Here is a 16,018-nt window from a genome sequence, read left to right as displayed (position 1 = left end):
AAACGTATGTCTCGTATCGTTTAATGTAACATTTCCTCTTGTTACTTAATAGGGAAAGACGACACCTTGTCAACACCGGTTAATGGTTCTGGTATAGATGTTTCCCTGACAGATGACGTCAGTTCCATAAATATCCAGACTGACACGCAACGTCATCGAAAAACCAGGAAAAGATCCATCAATCCAACAACAGGTATAGATTGCTCTATACCCTCTCTTTCTTGAAATTTGGTCGCTCGAGTTATTAACCTCCCCCTCCCCAGTTGTAAACACTCTACCCTCCGGTACTCGGAAACTCCTCACTAAATTTATGAACTGCATCTCCTGTGAATGAAAATCTCGTCCCCTTCATACACGGACAAAGCCGTCACTTTGTGAATTTTATACGTCGCATACATTATCATACCCTGTCAATTTTACTTCTTCGATCGTTTTTACATCATGGACGTCAATTGTTTTCAACTAAGGTACTGTGAACAAAAGTTGTTTTCAAAATCAAATCTTGATAATTAATTCCTAATTCTTATTTCACAGAGGACAACCCAGAAGAAGAGGTAACATTGATGGCCGGTTTTCTATCCAATGATGACTTACACGATGAGTATGCATCTGACGCCTCACGGGATTTCAAACCTTTTATTGTGAATCCAGACGTAACCAAGGACCAGACTGACAGAGATCTGAGAAACAGGTGAAATTACATTAATTGGTAACTTGCCTTCTTGTCGTTTTAAGGAGTTCCTTTTTTTTCATTGTGAACAGCACCATACGTCTACCGTGTCATTACTTTAAAAAACTTTCACGTGCATCACAACATGTTGCATTATGTTAAGATAGTGACACAAAAGCCCAGCACACTGAAAGGGTCATATATGATCGGGTCGGGGTTCTGGCGCTCAGGAAAAACCAAATGAGTTTTCCGTCTAATGACAATATATACTTCGTGGATTTGTTCAACCCTCGGGTTACCAATAAACTTCCATCGCCCACCTTTGATCATGCAATTTGAGATTTGACGGCGACAGTAGAATTCACTGCATGAAAACGCAATAATACAGTTAAATCACATTCTGAGTTCCCTGTATTATAGAATAATACACGTGAATTCACATGAATCCACGTGAATAGGCTTGCTGAATACAAGAAATGGATTCTTGATTGTATTCATCTGTATATGCACTTTTCAGCTTAAATACAGGCAATAATCCATGCTAATACAGTAAGTATTAGAGGGTTTTTACGCAGTGATTCTTACTGGTGTGCTTATAGCTTGACAAAATGTCTTAGGACGCTTATACCCTGTAACGAAGTCAGAAGTCGGGACTTCTACTAACTCTGTAGGACTTGTAGCTCAGGCTGGACTTGGACGTAACTTATAACACAGCAGCTAACACAGACTCATGCAGAGACAGTACTTCTTGAGAAGGAGACTTGTTTATTACGCCGCACTTGCGTCTAACCAAGATCTAACAATTCCACAGAAAACTACTCAATTTATAATGCCAAAACACAGAAGCTCCTCCTAATAAGTTCAAAGGCTAGTCTAATTGGCTAGCCATAGTCATATGACACAATAATTGCCATGGATTCGCCAGAGATACAAAATATTCAAATATCATTCTATAACTTAAACATTAACATTACATTCTAGTAGAATCTCTTTGGCTTCTTTTGTCTTCTAAGTTGTATAATTAAAAGATTGCGATAACATCATTAAGAAGCTTGCAATTATCTAAGCTGATCATCAGATCAGCTTCTAAGAAATCATGAAACAATGCACCTTAATTAAAGGATTAAAATATTACCAGGTGTTTACCTTAAGAAGCTTTTGGGTTTTTAAGATAATCATAAGTTGCCAAAGTATTACTTATACACCTGGTACAATCAAACATTGGTTAATATTTGTATAAACATTCACTGGCATTACACAATAACCCAACTTCATGACATCTCCATTCTTCCTCTAGAAAAAGCGGTGCTTTTTTTTCTGTTTTTAACATTGCATTCTGTGATGATTAAAGTCAGTCAGTGTTCGTGTATATTATTGTTAGTAGTTTATGATGGTTAAAGTCAGTGTTCTGTATGATACAGTAATATGGTCCTCAGTTAATGTCCAATACTGTGACACCTCCCCATTTCAATTACCAAAGCGGTGCTTTGTTTGTTTGTTCCCTTTTCCTTATTCTTCTTGTCAATGTTGACAAGCTCAGGAAGCAGGCATTGTCCATCACTACTGTCTCTAAAAGTAAATTGTATGTTGGACAGTTAATACACTCAACAATTGTACGATACATGAGTGAATCACAAATAGATCAACAGGGAGATTGACGTGTGTTACAAATTCTTAGATATAAAAAAAAACAAAACAAAAACAGACTAATATCTCTCCAAAGAGTAACTTCTCTTGCAGCTAAACATAATTTATACTCTTGACAATGCATCTGCATTCTTATTGCAAACCCCTTGCCTGTGCTGAACGCTGAAGGAGTAAGGCTGAAGTTGTAGTGAACATCATAACAAACAGCTGTTATCATCTTTCATTTTCTCTAGCCATTTCAATGGCTTGTGATCTGTTTGTATCACGAAGGGTTTACCGTAAAGGTAGACATGTAGTTTCTTGACTGCCCAAACAATTGCAAGACATTCCTTCTCTATGACTGGATAAGACTCTTCTCTTGGTAGGAGTTTCCTACTGAGGTACATAATTGGGTGTTCGTCACCTTCACTATCATCTTGGCTTAAAACAACACCAATTCCTCTTTCTGAAGCATCAGTTTGAACAATAAACTCTGTGTCAAAATTAGGACTGCCTAATACTGGTTTGGACATCAAGGCTTCCTTCAAGGCATCGAATGCACTTTCGCATTCTGTATTCCAACTGACATAATTTGGGTTTCCTTTCTTTGTGAGGTCTGTTAAGACACTTGCAACAGCTGAGAAATTAGGATAAATTTCCTATAATAGCCGACTAGGCCGAGGAAGGAACGGACATCTTTCTTTGTGACTGGCCTTGGGAAGGACTTGATGGCATCAACTTTCTCAGGGTCTGGTTGAACTGTACCATTACCCTACTAAATGACTGAATATTTGACTTTAGGCATACCTATGAAACGCTTGTCTGGTCTTAGGGTAAGGTTAGCATCCCTAACACGGTCAAAAACTGCCCTAAGATCAGACAATTGCTGTTTCCAGCCATCACTGTGCACACTCATATCATCAAAAAGGCTTTGGCAAAGGTTTCATAACTATTCAAAATTCGATCCATAAGTTGCATGAATGTCACAGGAGCATTTTGCATTCCAAACGGCATTACCAAATATTCGAATAAGCCATATGGTGTTATAAATGCTGAGTTCTCCCTGGCATCTTTATCTAACGGGATCTGCCAATACCCCTTTGTTAGGTCAAGAGTACTAATATATCTAGATTGGCCAACCTGGTCTAGAATTTCATCAATTCTTGGCATAGGGTAAGGGTCAAATTGAGTGATTTCACTGAGCTTGCGATAATTTGTGCAAAACTAAGAGTACCATCTTTTTTGGGAACTAAGACAATTGGCGACACCCAAGGACTCTCTGAAGGTTGTATTATACCAGCTTTGAGCATTTGCTCAAGCTCGACTTTAACTGCATCTTTTGTGGCGGGAGGTAACCGATACGGTTTTTTGATGGACTGGGGCTTCAGTTGAAGTTATAACCCTGTGTTTGGCAATTGAAGTTCTACCAGGCACATCTGAAAATATGTCCTTGTACTCTCTTAGCAAGGACTGGGCCTCTTGCTTTTGTGTATCAGTCAGAGTTTCTGAAATAGTGACGTTTTCCCATCCCTGAGTTTGAACTAATTGAGGCCTAAACCTAACATCATCCACATTTGCGGTTTCATCATTGATATTGGAGAGGTCTACGAACATACAAGAGTTTTTGTCGTTCGACCCAGGGTTTAAGCAGATTGACATGGAAAATTCGGATCATTTTCCGTTTACTGCTTATATTCACTTCATACTCAATGTTGTTTGTTCTGCGAGTAATTACAAATGGGCCCTGCCAACTAGCCTCTAATTTACCACTACTGGTTGGTAACAGAAGAAGTACCTTATCACCTGCTTTAAAGGATCTATTACGGGATACTTTGTCGTACCAAGTCTTTTGAATAGCTTGGGACTCTATTACATTTTCATTTGCTATTTCCATCATTTCTCTCATCCTTTCTCGCATTTCAAGGACATAACTGACAATGGATGGCGATTCTGCTAACTCACCACTACACAATTCTTTTGCAATTGAAAGTGGCCCTCGAATTGGTCTCCCATACAACAATTCAAAGGGTGAAAAACCAGTTGAACGTTGTGGTGCTTCTCTGTAGGCAAATAAAAGGTATGGTATATATTTGTCCCAGAATAAGGGCTTATCCCTTGCATACTTGCGGAGCATCTGTCTTAATGTGCCATTAAAATTCTCAACTAGCCCGGTACTTCCTTTGTGATAAGGACTGCATTTAACGTGGGTGATCTGTAAATGGCTGCATAGTTGTTTCATGAGAAGGGATGTGAATTTGGTTCCCAGGTCTGAAATTATCTCCTGCGGGATTTCCACTCGTGAAAAGAAGGTAACAAATTATTTGCTATAGTTTTCATTTCCTGGTTTTTTATCGGTATTGCCTCAGGAAACCGTGTTGCATAATCAGTTATGACTAGTAGGTAGCGATTCCCTGCCTCACTACGGGAAGGGGACCTAAAATATCCATGCATATTCTTCTAAAGGGAACATCGATGGTTGGGAGTGGGTTAAGTGGAGCTCTATCTCCTTTGCAAGCATGAGCTGGGAGTCTTCTGACAGTCAGGGCAAGACTTACAGTATTCACTTACATCAGAAAATATGCCTTGCAAAGAGAAATTTTGGAGAATCCTATCAGTTGTTTACTCGATGCCTAAATGTCCTGCTAGTGGAATATCATGAGCCAATCGTAGAATTTCCTGGCGGCATCGTTTTGGGACAATGATTTGCTCATAAATCTTATTATTCTGCCGACAGGAGCTCCACTTTCTGTATAGAATACCATCATGGTTAAAGTACCCTGTTTGCAATTTGTCAATAATGTTTTCTGCCATAGCACGATCTCTGATGCCTACAAGGGTTTTATCACTTTCCTGTAGTACCTTAAGTGTTTTTGGATCAGTGGGTAAACTTAGTTCTCTATCTATGTGATCTTGTATCTCTGACATTTCATTTGTGACTTTATAATTATCTGACGTTTGGCCCTGTTTTGTCTTGTTAGTGACAGCTGTTGAGCTTAGCTTATCTGTATTCAAAGGAAGTTCTTCATTTACATCCTGATCATCTATAATTTGTTTACTCTTGACCCCGGTGTCTTTTATGTCTTGCTCTTCCTGTTTAGCTTGTTCATCTAGTCTCTTTTGCCTACCACGTGTAACTATTAAAGCTTTATTTGTATCTTGCATGTTTTTAGTGTGTAGAGCACAGAAATAGTCATCCCATGCACTGCCTATCTAATTGCCAAACAAAATATCTCTCTCTAGTTTCGAGTAGACAGCTACAGATATCCAACCTGAAAAGTATTCACACTCCAAGAAGACTTTACCTAATGGGTATTCCCTGGGAATACCATCAACTCCACTGATTGTAACTGAGTTACCTGTGTAAGATTCAGGGGTCACAAATTTCTGATTAACAATAGTCTGGGTGCAGCCTGTATCACGTAAGATTAGAACTTTCTGTCCATTTATTGTACCAAATGCTTCATACGGGCTAAGCTGGACCTCAACATTGGCATTAGAATCTTTACACATTAAAACAGGTTTTGCTTCCGCTCTAGTAGCTTTATCGGGGCACTGTACCGATTTATGCCCTGTTTTCCCACAGTTAAACACTTACCAAAGAAATTTCCATGACCCTGGCGATTATCCCTCTCCCTCATTTTTGGTTCTGGATAACTGTTGTGATTGCCGAATTTCCCCCCTTGTTTATAATAACTGGTCTCAGACTTAGAATTGAGTTTGATGCCCCCTCTATTTGCAACATAATCATCAGCCAGGTCAAGAACTTCCTGAACTGATGCTGGTTTTTTGTCTTTTATCTAGAGACACAGATCTTTAGGTAGCATAGCATAAATTTGTTCTCTGAGCAGAACTCCTTTCAAATCATCTAAGCTTTTCACTTCTTCTATTTCCAACCAGCGATTACACATGGCTCTTAATTTTGTTCCCCATTCTGTGTATGTCTCTTGGGACATGGGATACAATGTTCTAAATTTAAGCCTATAGGCTTCTGCATTCAATTCATATCGCTTATATATTGCCTCTTTCAGTTTTGGATAATTTGCAGCATCCTCTGGGGATAACGCAATGTATGCCTCCCTAGCTTTCCCAGTCAAGGATGGGGCCAATATCACCACCCAAGCATCTTCAGCCCACATACTAGTCCTAGCTATTTGTTCAAATGTACGCAAATACACATCAATATCATCCTTCTCATCGAGAGGTAATATTTTGATATTACTATCTATACGTTGGGCTGGCAAATTCACCAACCTTGTCTCAGTACATTCTGCAAGACGCCTTTCATGCTCCCTTTGTGCTGCCTTTTCTTCCCTTTCCCATTCCCTCTGAGCCCGCTTATCTGCTATCTCTAATTTTTTCAATTCCAATTGAAATAATTGATCAACTGTAAGATTTGGACTAGTCTGTTCTTCCTGTGTGTCCACCCTTGTATTTTCATCCCTGTCAGCTGAAACATTAGCTGCACTACTTCTTAAGGCCATGGACATCTTTTCACAAATTAACAAAACAACAATAAATGAAAAAGCACACGTCAAAATCTCTTATTGATACTAAATGTGATCACTCACCGCTTCTGGTCCTATGACTATGAGCTTCACCACAATGTCACCGACAGCACTACTTATGCTGATTTCACCACCAGTTCTGTTCTCAGCACTTCTTCAGACGTCCTCCTGTCAGCTTCTGTAGTCTGATCCAGCAGGTCCACTTCACCTCTGTTGAGCACTACCAATCTTACTGACTTCCACCACTTCTTGAGTGTCCTTCCTGACAGCTTCTGTAGTCTGATACAGCAGGTCCACTTCACGTCTGTTGAATACTACCAATCACACTGACTTCAAACACTTCTCCGAGTGTCTGCCCTTTCAGCTTCTGCAGTCTGATACAGCAGGTCCACTTCACCTCTGTCGAGTATTACCAATCGTGCTGATTTCCTTCTCTAGCTGTCTCCTCCAAGTGTCTTCTGTGCTGCTCTCAGTTGTCTCTTCCAGCTGCTCTTCTGTTGTCACTGCTTTTGATGAGCTCAGGTGCTGAGTTGCTAATGGTAGATGATCCAACACGCTGCCACCATGTAACGAAGTCAGAAGTCGGGACTTCTACTAACTCTGTAGGACTTGTAGCTCAGGCTGGACTTGGACGTAACTTTAACACACAGCAGCAAACACAGACTCATGCAGAGACAGTACTTCTTGAGAAGGAGACTTGTTTATTACGCACTTGCGTCTAAACCAAGATCTAACAATTCCACAGAAAACTACTCAATTTATAATGCCAAAACACAGAAGCTCCTCCTAATAAGTTCAAAGGCTAGTCTAATTGGCTAGCCATAGTCATATGACACAATAATTGCCATGGATTCGCCAGAGATACAAAATATTCAAATATCATTGTATAAGTTAAACATTAACATTACATTCTAGTAGAATCTCTTTGGCTTCTTTTGTCTTCTAAGTTGTATAATTAAAAGATTGCGATAACATCATTAAGAAGCTTGCAATTATCTAAGCTGATCATCAGATCAGCTTCTAAGAAATCATGAAACAATGCACCTTAATTAAAGGATTAAAATATTACCAGGTGTTTACCTTAAGAAGCTTTTGGGTTTTTAAGGATAATCATAAGTTGCCAAAGTATTACTTATACACCTGGTACAATCAAACATTGGTTAATATTTGTATAAAACATTCACTGGCATTACACAATAAACCAACTTCATGACATACCCTTAATATCACGTAAATTTCTCTACAGAATTCAATACATCATTGGTCCATCATTCTATGCAACGACCATCGGACGTAAACGGATGAAAGAACCATTTAACGCAACTCTTGGATTCAACACATCTGGTTTAATGCCAGTGGACGTAGCAGACGAAAGTGCGCCAAGGATAATATTCTGGCATACTGGTGAGCTGACACCTGGATTTTTCTGATTGCAAGTTTATGCCAAAAGAAGATATAGATTTTGGTGTTTTTTTCACGACGTTAATGAATAAAACGGTTTAATAAAATATGAAGAGGATACTTCTAGATCCCCTTGACCTGTAATGAGTAAAGGAAGTCGCTTAATTTTTCACAACAAATCATATGTTAATCCGATATGTTGACCTATTCACTACTCGTATTAACTCCATTCCATGCCCTTAGTTTCATGGAGAAGGTTATAAATTACATGTAAGATGAATTGTTTGTATTCAGCTTGAACAATTGAAAAAATCACCAATAGCAAGAATAGAAATTCAATAATATTACAATCTTAGATATGGAAATGAAACAGCCATGGTTGGATAAGGATTCACGGATGAGCAATTACATGTCTTTATAAAAGCAAAAACCACAGCTTATCTTTCTATCTATGCAGAGATGGAACAGTGGAGAGATGCAGGAAAAACATGTGAAGAATCGTTTGATGAGTATCAATACAACTGGCAACAGGGCAGACTAAGTGCTCAGGTAATCTCAACAATAAACCAATCTCTTGATGCATTGCATCTCTCATCCTCTTATTTGTGATGAATGTCTCATCTGCTTCAACATTTTAATGCTTGATATATTGAACCATTACCTAACTCGGTTTACTCACCAGACTTTGAAAGTGGCACTCAAAGACATCACAGCTCTTAGAAACAAATGGTCATCAACCTTGCAATTTAGCTTTGTTTTGTAAAAACATTAAAGCCATTGTGTAATATACAAATTAATGCCAACACGGGACAGCATACAGCATATCGACAAGTAAATTGATGCAGTGACTATACAACATTATTTTACCCCTAGGTATGTTCAACGGATAGCGAGCAAACTGAAGAGCCGAAACGACGTCGATCAATTGGCACTGATGTCTATTTCCGAGGACCTACATTTTTCACTGTGGCTAGCGTAGGACCGTTCGTCAATACGCCTCCGGTGATGACGTCATCGAGTGATATATGGATGTCGGAGGATGAAGGTACAATCCGTTACATAGTGACGGCATCTGATACTGACGGCGATGACGTCATATATACGCTGGACGAGAGCTCTAATCTTGCAAATTTAGGAGAAGTCTCTCTTTCGAAAGAAGGAGAACTGTCTTACAAACCGTGTTTGGACTGTTTTGGTGTAAAATCGCTCCACATCTCTGCAAAAGAAGACAGAACAGACAATCATAAAGCTCTCTCGACATCTGTAATTCTTAGAATAGATGTACGTGGCATTAATGACAACCCAGATATCTTCCTTGTGACGGATCCATTGGATGTTACCGATGGAATGGTTCCAAGTCAAATTGTCACCACAGAGGAAAGGAAAGAAGACAACGATGACAGGATTTTCAAGGCAGTGGTTGGAGCCTTTGACCCTGATACCTTCGACACTTTGACCTTGCTCTTTGACCTTCCTCAACACGGTACTCTACATACAGGTGTTCAACACACTGCAGTGGAATTCATCAACGATGACTGTTTACCATTATCTAACATCACAGATGACTACCTTGGTCATAACAATTCCGATGTAGACACTGTTTTATTCCCCTGTAAGTTGCCTATCCCTCACACCGCTGATAGACTTGCATGGGTGTTCAGTACACTGACCTACATCCCGGAAAAAGATTTCCATGGTGAAGATTCCTTCAAGTTGAATGCTGTCGATCAGAGTGGTGCTCACTCTGACGTCATCACGGTCAAAGTGCACGTACTTGCGAATCCTTGTTTTAACGGTGGGGTTTGCAACGACACGCATTCGTCTTTGGATTGCTCAAATACAGATCGTTCCAAGGGATTTGATGGATATTTCTGCAGTTGTCAACCGGGATACACTGGGCAATTTTGCACGACAGACTTCAACGAATGCCAATCCAATCCATGCCAAAAGAACTTCACATGCATCGACCAGGTGAGATTTTGATTGATAATCTACAATGAATTCTACTAGTATGCAGCGTTTTATAGGACTGGCCCATACACAATTTTATTTTAAAATATTTTCCACTTTCTATTATAAGAACTTGAACTTGAAGGCTGTATATTCTATTGATATAGCTTCAAAACCAAGCTAACCTTTCCACTAAACATTTCAGGTTGGTTCCTTCGCTTGTTACTGCGAAAATATCAACTGGCCCTGTGGAAGCAACAGTTCTCCTCTAACATTAATTGCGTCTGTTTGTTCTGGAGTTGTCTTGGCGGCAATGGTTATCGTTCTGTGGAGATGGTTACACTGGAAGAAAAAGAGAAAGACGGAAGTAGCGTAAGTGGATATTATATTAGAATATTCTAGGCTTGTTTATAGTTTATGATCATATTTAACAAACGTCGAACAAGGACAACAGACTGCCAGTGGCAAAGAAACACACTTAGGTAAAACGTTATGGTATTGCCCTTACCTCCAATGACATGGTATTCGACACAGTCATGAAAGTGGAGGTCGAATGTCGACCAATGAAAAGGGTATACTTATAGGTTGTGATAAATTAATTATGTTTCCCAGGTACACAGCCATCGCGTCTCATAATCATTTTGTTTGAGTCAATGTTACCCATGGACAAAATGGAAATCACGAAACCTTTTTTCGCTGTCATTATGGTATTAAGTTTTGTAAGTAATAATTGTAAATAATTATTTTGTCGTTCTTTTACTCTTACATTTATGTATTACATTGGTAATTTCACAGGCCCACACTTGATGATCTGGCCACAGCATTTGCCTTTGAGAGTCCAGCCGACGACTTTGAATTGACGGAAACTGAAAAGAATTCGTGTTCGAGCAAGAGCAGTGGATCGATCGAAGACACGGTGAAGGAAACAGAGACTGATATCAATGATGATAATAATCCTCATGGTGTTGAAGAAGGCGATGGTGACAAAGACAATAGCGATGTCAAGGACAATGATCACGGAGATGATGTAGAGGAAGTCGTTCATCTTGACAAAGACGCAAAGTGTTCATCAAATGTAAGGCAGATTACTCTTGGTCGGGTCGGTGTCACTTTTCGCGATTTTTCAACGAGCTTTATACTCCGCAAGTTTTATTTGCCACTTGCCTGATAAACTGTGCTCTCCTGAATTCGTATTTGCTGCTTTCTTGAAGTGAAGGGTAGTTTTACTAATAGCAAGCAAAGGACATTGTTGAGCCTTAAATAGTACTTTAATAAATGCGTTCATGCTGGTTAGTTTTAGAAAGTTTTCTTGTATTGTTTGTTACGACGCTTTTTCTTATTTTTTTGATCGATAGGATGATGCGAAGCTGGATACCGGAGACGAAGACGCCAAGGTTGTATTTTCCGTGCAACAACGTTTTGGATTCGTCGATGCACCAAAACGCTCGGTAATGAATATTTGTGTTCGCTTTATGGCATGCACAAAATTGTAGCGAGTATTTTATCGTTGAGACAAATTAAATTGAAAATAATATATATTGCACTTGTTTCCCGTTTTTTCAAGACCTACAAGGCGGATATTGGACTAATGTTACTAATAAATGGGGTCAAGTTAACACTTCTGGATTTCAAAGTGACCTTAATGACTAGCATCATGTATGTGTTTCAGACGTCGACTGAGATCAAATGCATAGATTAAGAAAGAAATAAGCTTACGTCTACCTTACTTTATTTGAAGTGTTCTACCTCGGTGTCTGCAGTTTACTTCCTTCGTTTTCTCGGATGCTCACATAATGTGGCTGTGAGTCTCATACTCAATCTCTAATCATGGACATGCTTTCGGTCAACCTTGCTTATTACGATATTCGTTTTAGTTTTGTTAATGTAGTCACTTAATTAATTAATTAATTAATTAATTAATTTATTTATTTATTTATTTATTTATTTATTTGTTTTGCAGCGACAAGCCTGGGGACGAAATAAGTCTGACGTCGAAGATGTCAAAGTACATGACCCCGCCAAGTAATATGCCCGAGGGAGAAGCAAGATTTTGACAATGAAATGGACATCTTGTGACATTTAAGATACCAGATATTTTGCGAAACTAATTATGTTGAGAATTAAGCTATAAAGGAAGCTTGATAACTTTTTAGATACTTATTCTGAAACTAACAACTTAAACTTGGTAGACTTGGTTCAAGTCTGTAATTGGTGGACGTGTGAGTGGGGTTAACACGACGATTTGTGTTCTTTTTCATTGAAACGTGTGAGTTGGGTGAACGCAATACAAAGGAGTTCAATTTCACCCGGAATCCGGCAGAAACTAACTCACTACTGCACAGACTCAAAGGTAACGCGTTCGATGGCTAGGAAAACCTGCCCGGGGCTGCCAAAAGACAATGGAAAAACTGTTGCAAATCATTTTATCTTCTGAAAATTTACCGACTTGAACCAATCCTACTAACTATAATTGTAAGGAGTGATTTAAGTATGTTACGTAAAAGGACTACAATGTTAAGAACGAGGGTTAGTGAGAGGTACATTGATGTTATGCATCTCGATAATATGTTTTCATAAATGTTACAGGAGCTCTTGTCCCATGAAAGAAGTCTTAGCAAAGATTAAAGTCACTCTTGAATTTTTCAGAGAATAAATTGTAAAACAGCCTGTTAATACATTAAGACACTATGATAAGAGAGCAGAATACAAATACGATATTGAATACCAAACACATATACATGGTTCTACTGAAGCGGTTATGTGATATTTGAGGTGAACGTTATTAATTTTCTTCCAACATTGGTATATTCCGTAAATCCCCTCCGAATATTGAAATGTGCTTGTGACGTACCTTGTGAGAGACGTGGCGGCTTGAGATCTGCTAGCTGTTGTAATATATAAACAGCAACAATGTAGCAAGAGTTTAAGACCTAAGTTTAACTAAATATGTTGTTTCATGTTTCACGAACAATGGGTTTTTTATTTTTGTCATTTCAACATCATCTACATTGTGTTTGCATATTTAGCATTTTTTTTATCGTCGATAGTAATAGAGACATTAAAATATGTTGATGTTTGATATGAATGTGATTTCTAACTCAACTTATATTCGAATTGAAATGTATTTCACATCAAAGTAATATCTACACTCGGAATTCTTCATCCATATTCGAGAAGTTTAAGTGTATCTACCCCTCTATCACGTTGCAAATATTGTCTTCGGCCCTGAAAGGTGTACGTAAGATAACTGTGTACGTAAGATATCGATAACCGTCTTTTTGTGTATTCATCATATATCAGCCTTAATCTAAAATATTCAACGTTCTTCAACACTCCTTCCAATGTAAAGAAGAATTGGAGAAATACGTTCTATCGTCAATAACTGGTTCAAAAATAACATTCAGTGCTGTCCACTGGGAAAAATATCGATAATTTTTCCATAAGATGACTTCTTACCCAACAGTAACTAATAATGATATGTGAGCTTATTCGTCTTAACTTAAGTTCTTACTATTGAATGTACGAAGCGATAAATGGAGACGTCTTTATTTAACAAAACTAGCAAGACTTTGTATCAGATATAACGGTATGTATCACATTTTCAGATTGCGTGTGTCAAAATTTTCAAAATATCCTAGAAAATCAACCTCTCGTTTGAATTGGATCGTCAAAATGTTTACGTTTTGGTATTTTTTTATTAATACACTTTTATATGTCACGTGTTTTCTTTTCGGGGTAATCAGCATATTTTCCATTGTATCATCATTGTAACACCCCGACATAATCAAGAAACAATAAAAGCAGCGCCTTACTAATGATCCTTTAGTGATTCCTCTGTATTATTTTGAAATTTACGTATCTTAATAGTCATGAAGGGCACTGACTTACATACATACAGTATATACATCTTTATCTACTCCAATCGGTAGCCTGTACTGATGTACGCAATATTGCTTGACACGAATTTCGTTACCGAACCGTTATAGAAGACTGCACGCCAGAATCCAATGAAGGCGCGGCATATTTTGTGAGGTTGTGCCTGTAGAGAACTGCTGATCGTGAAGTTGTCCTGGAAAACGAATAGAAATTTGTGTCTCAGCAAAGATTGCATGAATAAAAAACTGAAAACGTGAACATACGTGCACAGAGCTAATAAACGGATAACACTTTCCAAACTGTTAACCTGATAAATTCGGAACAACTGTGTTTGTAGACGGCGCTCTTGATCGGATGCCTTTTTTAATTCTCTTGTGTCAGTTTTTGAACTCGCTTCGTCCGTAGGGCGTTGTGTTGTCTAAGCATAGGGGATTCAATCTCCGATGATGACGATGATGATGATTAAATATTTAAAAATGAAGATAAATAAACATATATTTGGACTCAGTAAATTATATTTTGTTGTTATTGTTGTTGTCGTTGTTGATACTATTTGCAGAAAAGAACAAAGTATGTGCTGCAAATTTCAACACAGCCTAACTATACATGTGCGTCGCAAATTCAATACAGCCTAACTATACATGTGCGTTGCAAATTCAATACAGCCTAACTATACATGTGCGTTGCTGCCTAACTATACATGTGCGTTGCAAATTCAATACAGCCTAACATTACCCAAGGGGTGTCACTTCATTGCCACACACTTTTTTTCGATCGCCAAAAATGCACCTAGCATGCATCGAAATCGTAAAATTCGACGTAGGGTCAAAGCACATTAGTCCTTCTCAATAATACTCCAACATTTTTACCTCTTACAGATGAAAAGTCGAGAATCAGCAAGTTTTTCAGCGTATCTGGACGTCTCTTACATTTCAGATTTAAAAGGCGCGGCGTGTATTGAGTCACGTGGGCGCTTTTCAAATCGAACCAAAAGCAGAGCTGAATGGACCAGCGTGAAAACCCGGAGGCAACGTAAGTTTCTCACATCTTTGGAAAGAACGATCTCTTGCTGCGGGTGAACTGGAACTGTTAAAGTTACCAGAATTTCGTATGCAGACGCACGCAGACAGTGTCACCCATAGTCTTCCAAAGACGTGAGAAACTTACGTTACTGCCGGGTTTTCACGCTGGGCCCATTCGTTCAGCACGGGCTCTGACCCCTACATCGAATTTTACCGCTCTCGATGCTTGCTGGGTGCATTTTGGCGAGCTCTGCTATTGGTTCGATTTGAAAAGCGCCCACGTGACTCAATACACCCGCCGCGCCTTTAAATCTGAAATGTAAGAGACGTCCAGATACGCTGAAAAACTTGCTGATTTCTCGACTTTTCATCGGTAAGAGGTAAAAATGTTGGAGTATTATTGAGAAGGACTAATGTGCTTTGACCCTACGTCGAATTTTACCGATTTCGATGCATGCTAGGTGCATTTTTGGCGATCGAAAAAAAGTGTGTGGCAATGAAGTGACACCCCTTGGGTAATGTTAGGCTGTATTGAATTTGCAACGCACATGTATAGTTAGGCAGCAACGCACATGTATAGTTAGGCTGTATTGAATTTGCAACGCACATGTATAGTTAGGCTGTATTGAATTTGCGACGCACAGTATAGTTAGGCTGTGTTGAAATTTGCAGCGCATACTTTGTTCTTTTCTGCAAATAGTATCAACAACGACAACAACAATAACAACAACAATAAAACAAATTTACTGAGTCCAAATATATGTTTATTTATCTTCATTTTTAAATATTTAATCATCATCATCGTCATCATCGGAGATTGAATCCCCTATGGTCTAAGCCCTGGTTTTAAAGTATCCCAGTATCAAACCGTTCGGAGGAAGTTTGTGACGCAGTTTGTGACCAGTTCAATCATCGACAGTAGAACGGGTTCTTTCTACGGTTCAATATGGCAGCTCGATCTCTCCTCT

At 38.8% G+C, this 16,018-nt stretch overlaps 1 protein-coding gene across 1 annotated transcript in view; it reads left to right on the top strand.

The window, feature by feature from the left end:
* LOC139145999 (uncharacterized) overlaps positions 1–13,970 on the top strand; it is an 86,824-nt gene extending 72,854 nt beyond the window's left edge. Inside the window, exons 79-87 of the mRNA XM_070717447.1 lie at positions 53–193; positions 535–691; positions 8,048–8,205; positions 8,660–8,751; positions 9,076–10,173; positions 10,358–10,524; positions 10,948–11,227; positions 11,508–11,600; positions 12,113–13,970. Coding sequence (XP_070573548.1) covers positions 53–193; positions 535–691; positions 8,048–8,205; positions 8,660–8,751; positions 9,076–10,173; positions 10,358–10,524; positions 10,948–11,227; positions 11,508–11,600; positions 12,113–12,178 — 2,252 coding nt within the window. The 3' untranslated portion in view covers positions 12,179–13,970. The remainder of the gene's footprint in view (positions 1–52; positions 194–534; positions 692–8,047; positions 8,206–8,659; positions 8,752–9,075; positions 10,174–10,357; positions 10,525–10,947; positions 11,228–11,507; positions 11,601–12,112) is intronic.
* Positions 13,971–16,018: the final 2,048 nt, after the last annotated feature.

Source organism: Ptychodera flava, chromosome 12, assembly GCF_041260155.1.
Source record: "Ptychodera flava strain L36383 chromosome 12, AS_Pfla_20210202, whole genome shotgun sequence".
NCBI classification, from domain to species: Eukaryota; Metazoa; Hemichordata; class Enteropneusta; family Ptychoderidae; genus Ptychodera; species Ptychodera flava.
Note: the sequence above shows the minus strand (reverse complement) of the source record. Positions and strands in the feature narration are given on the sequence as shown.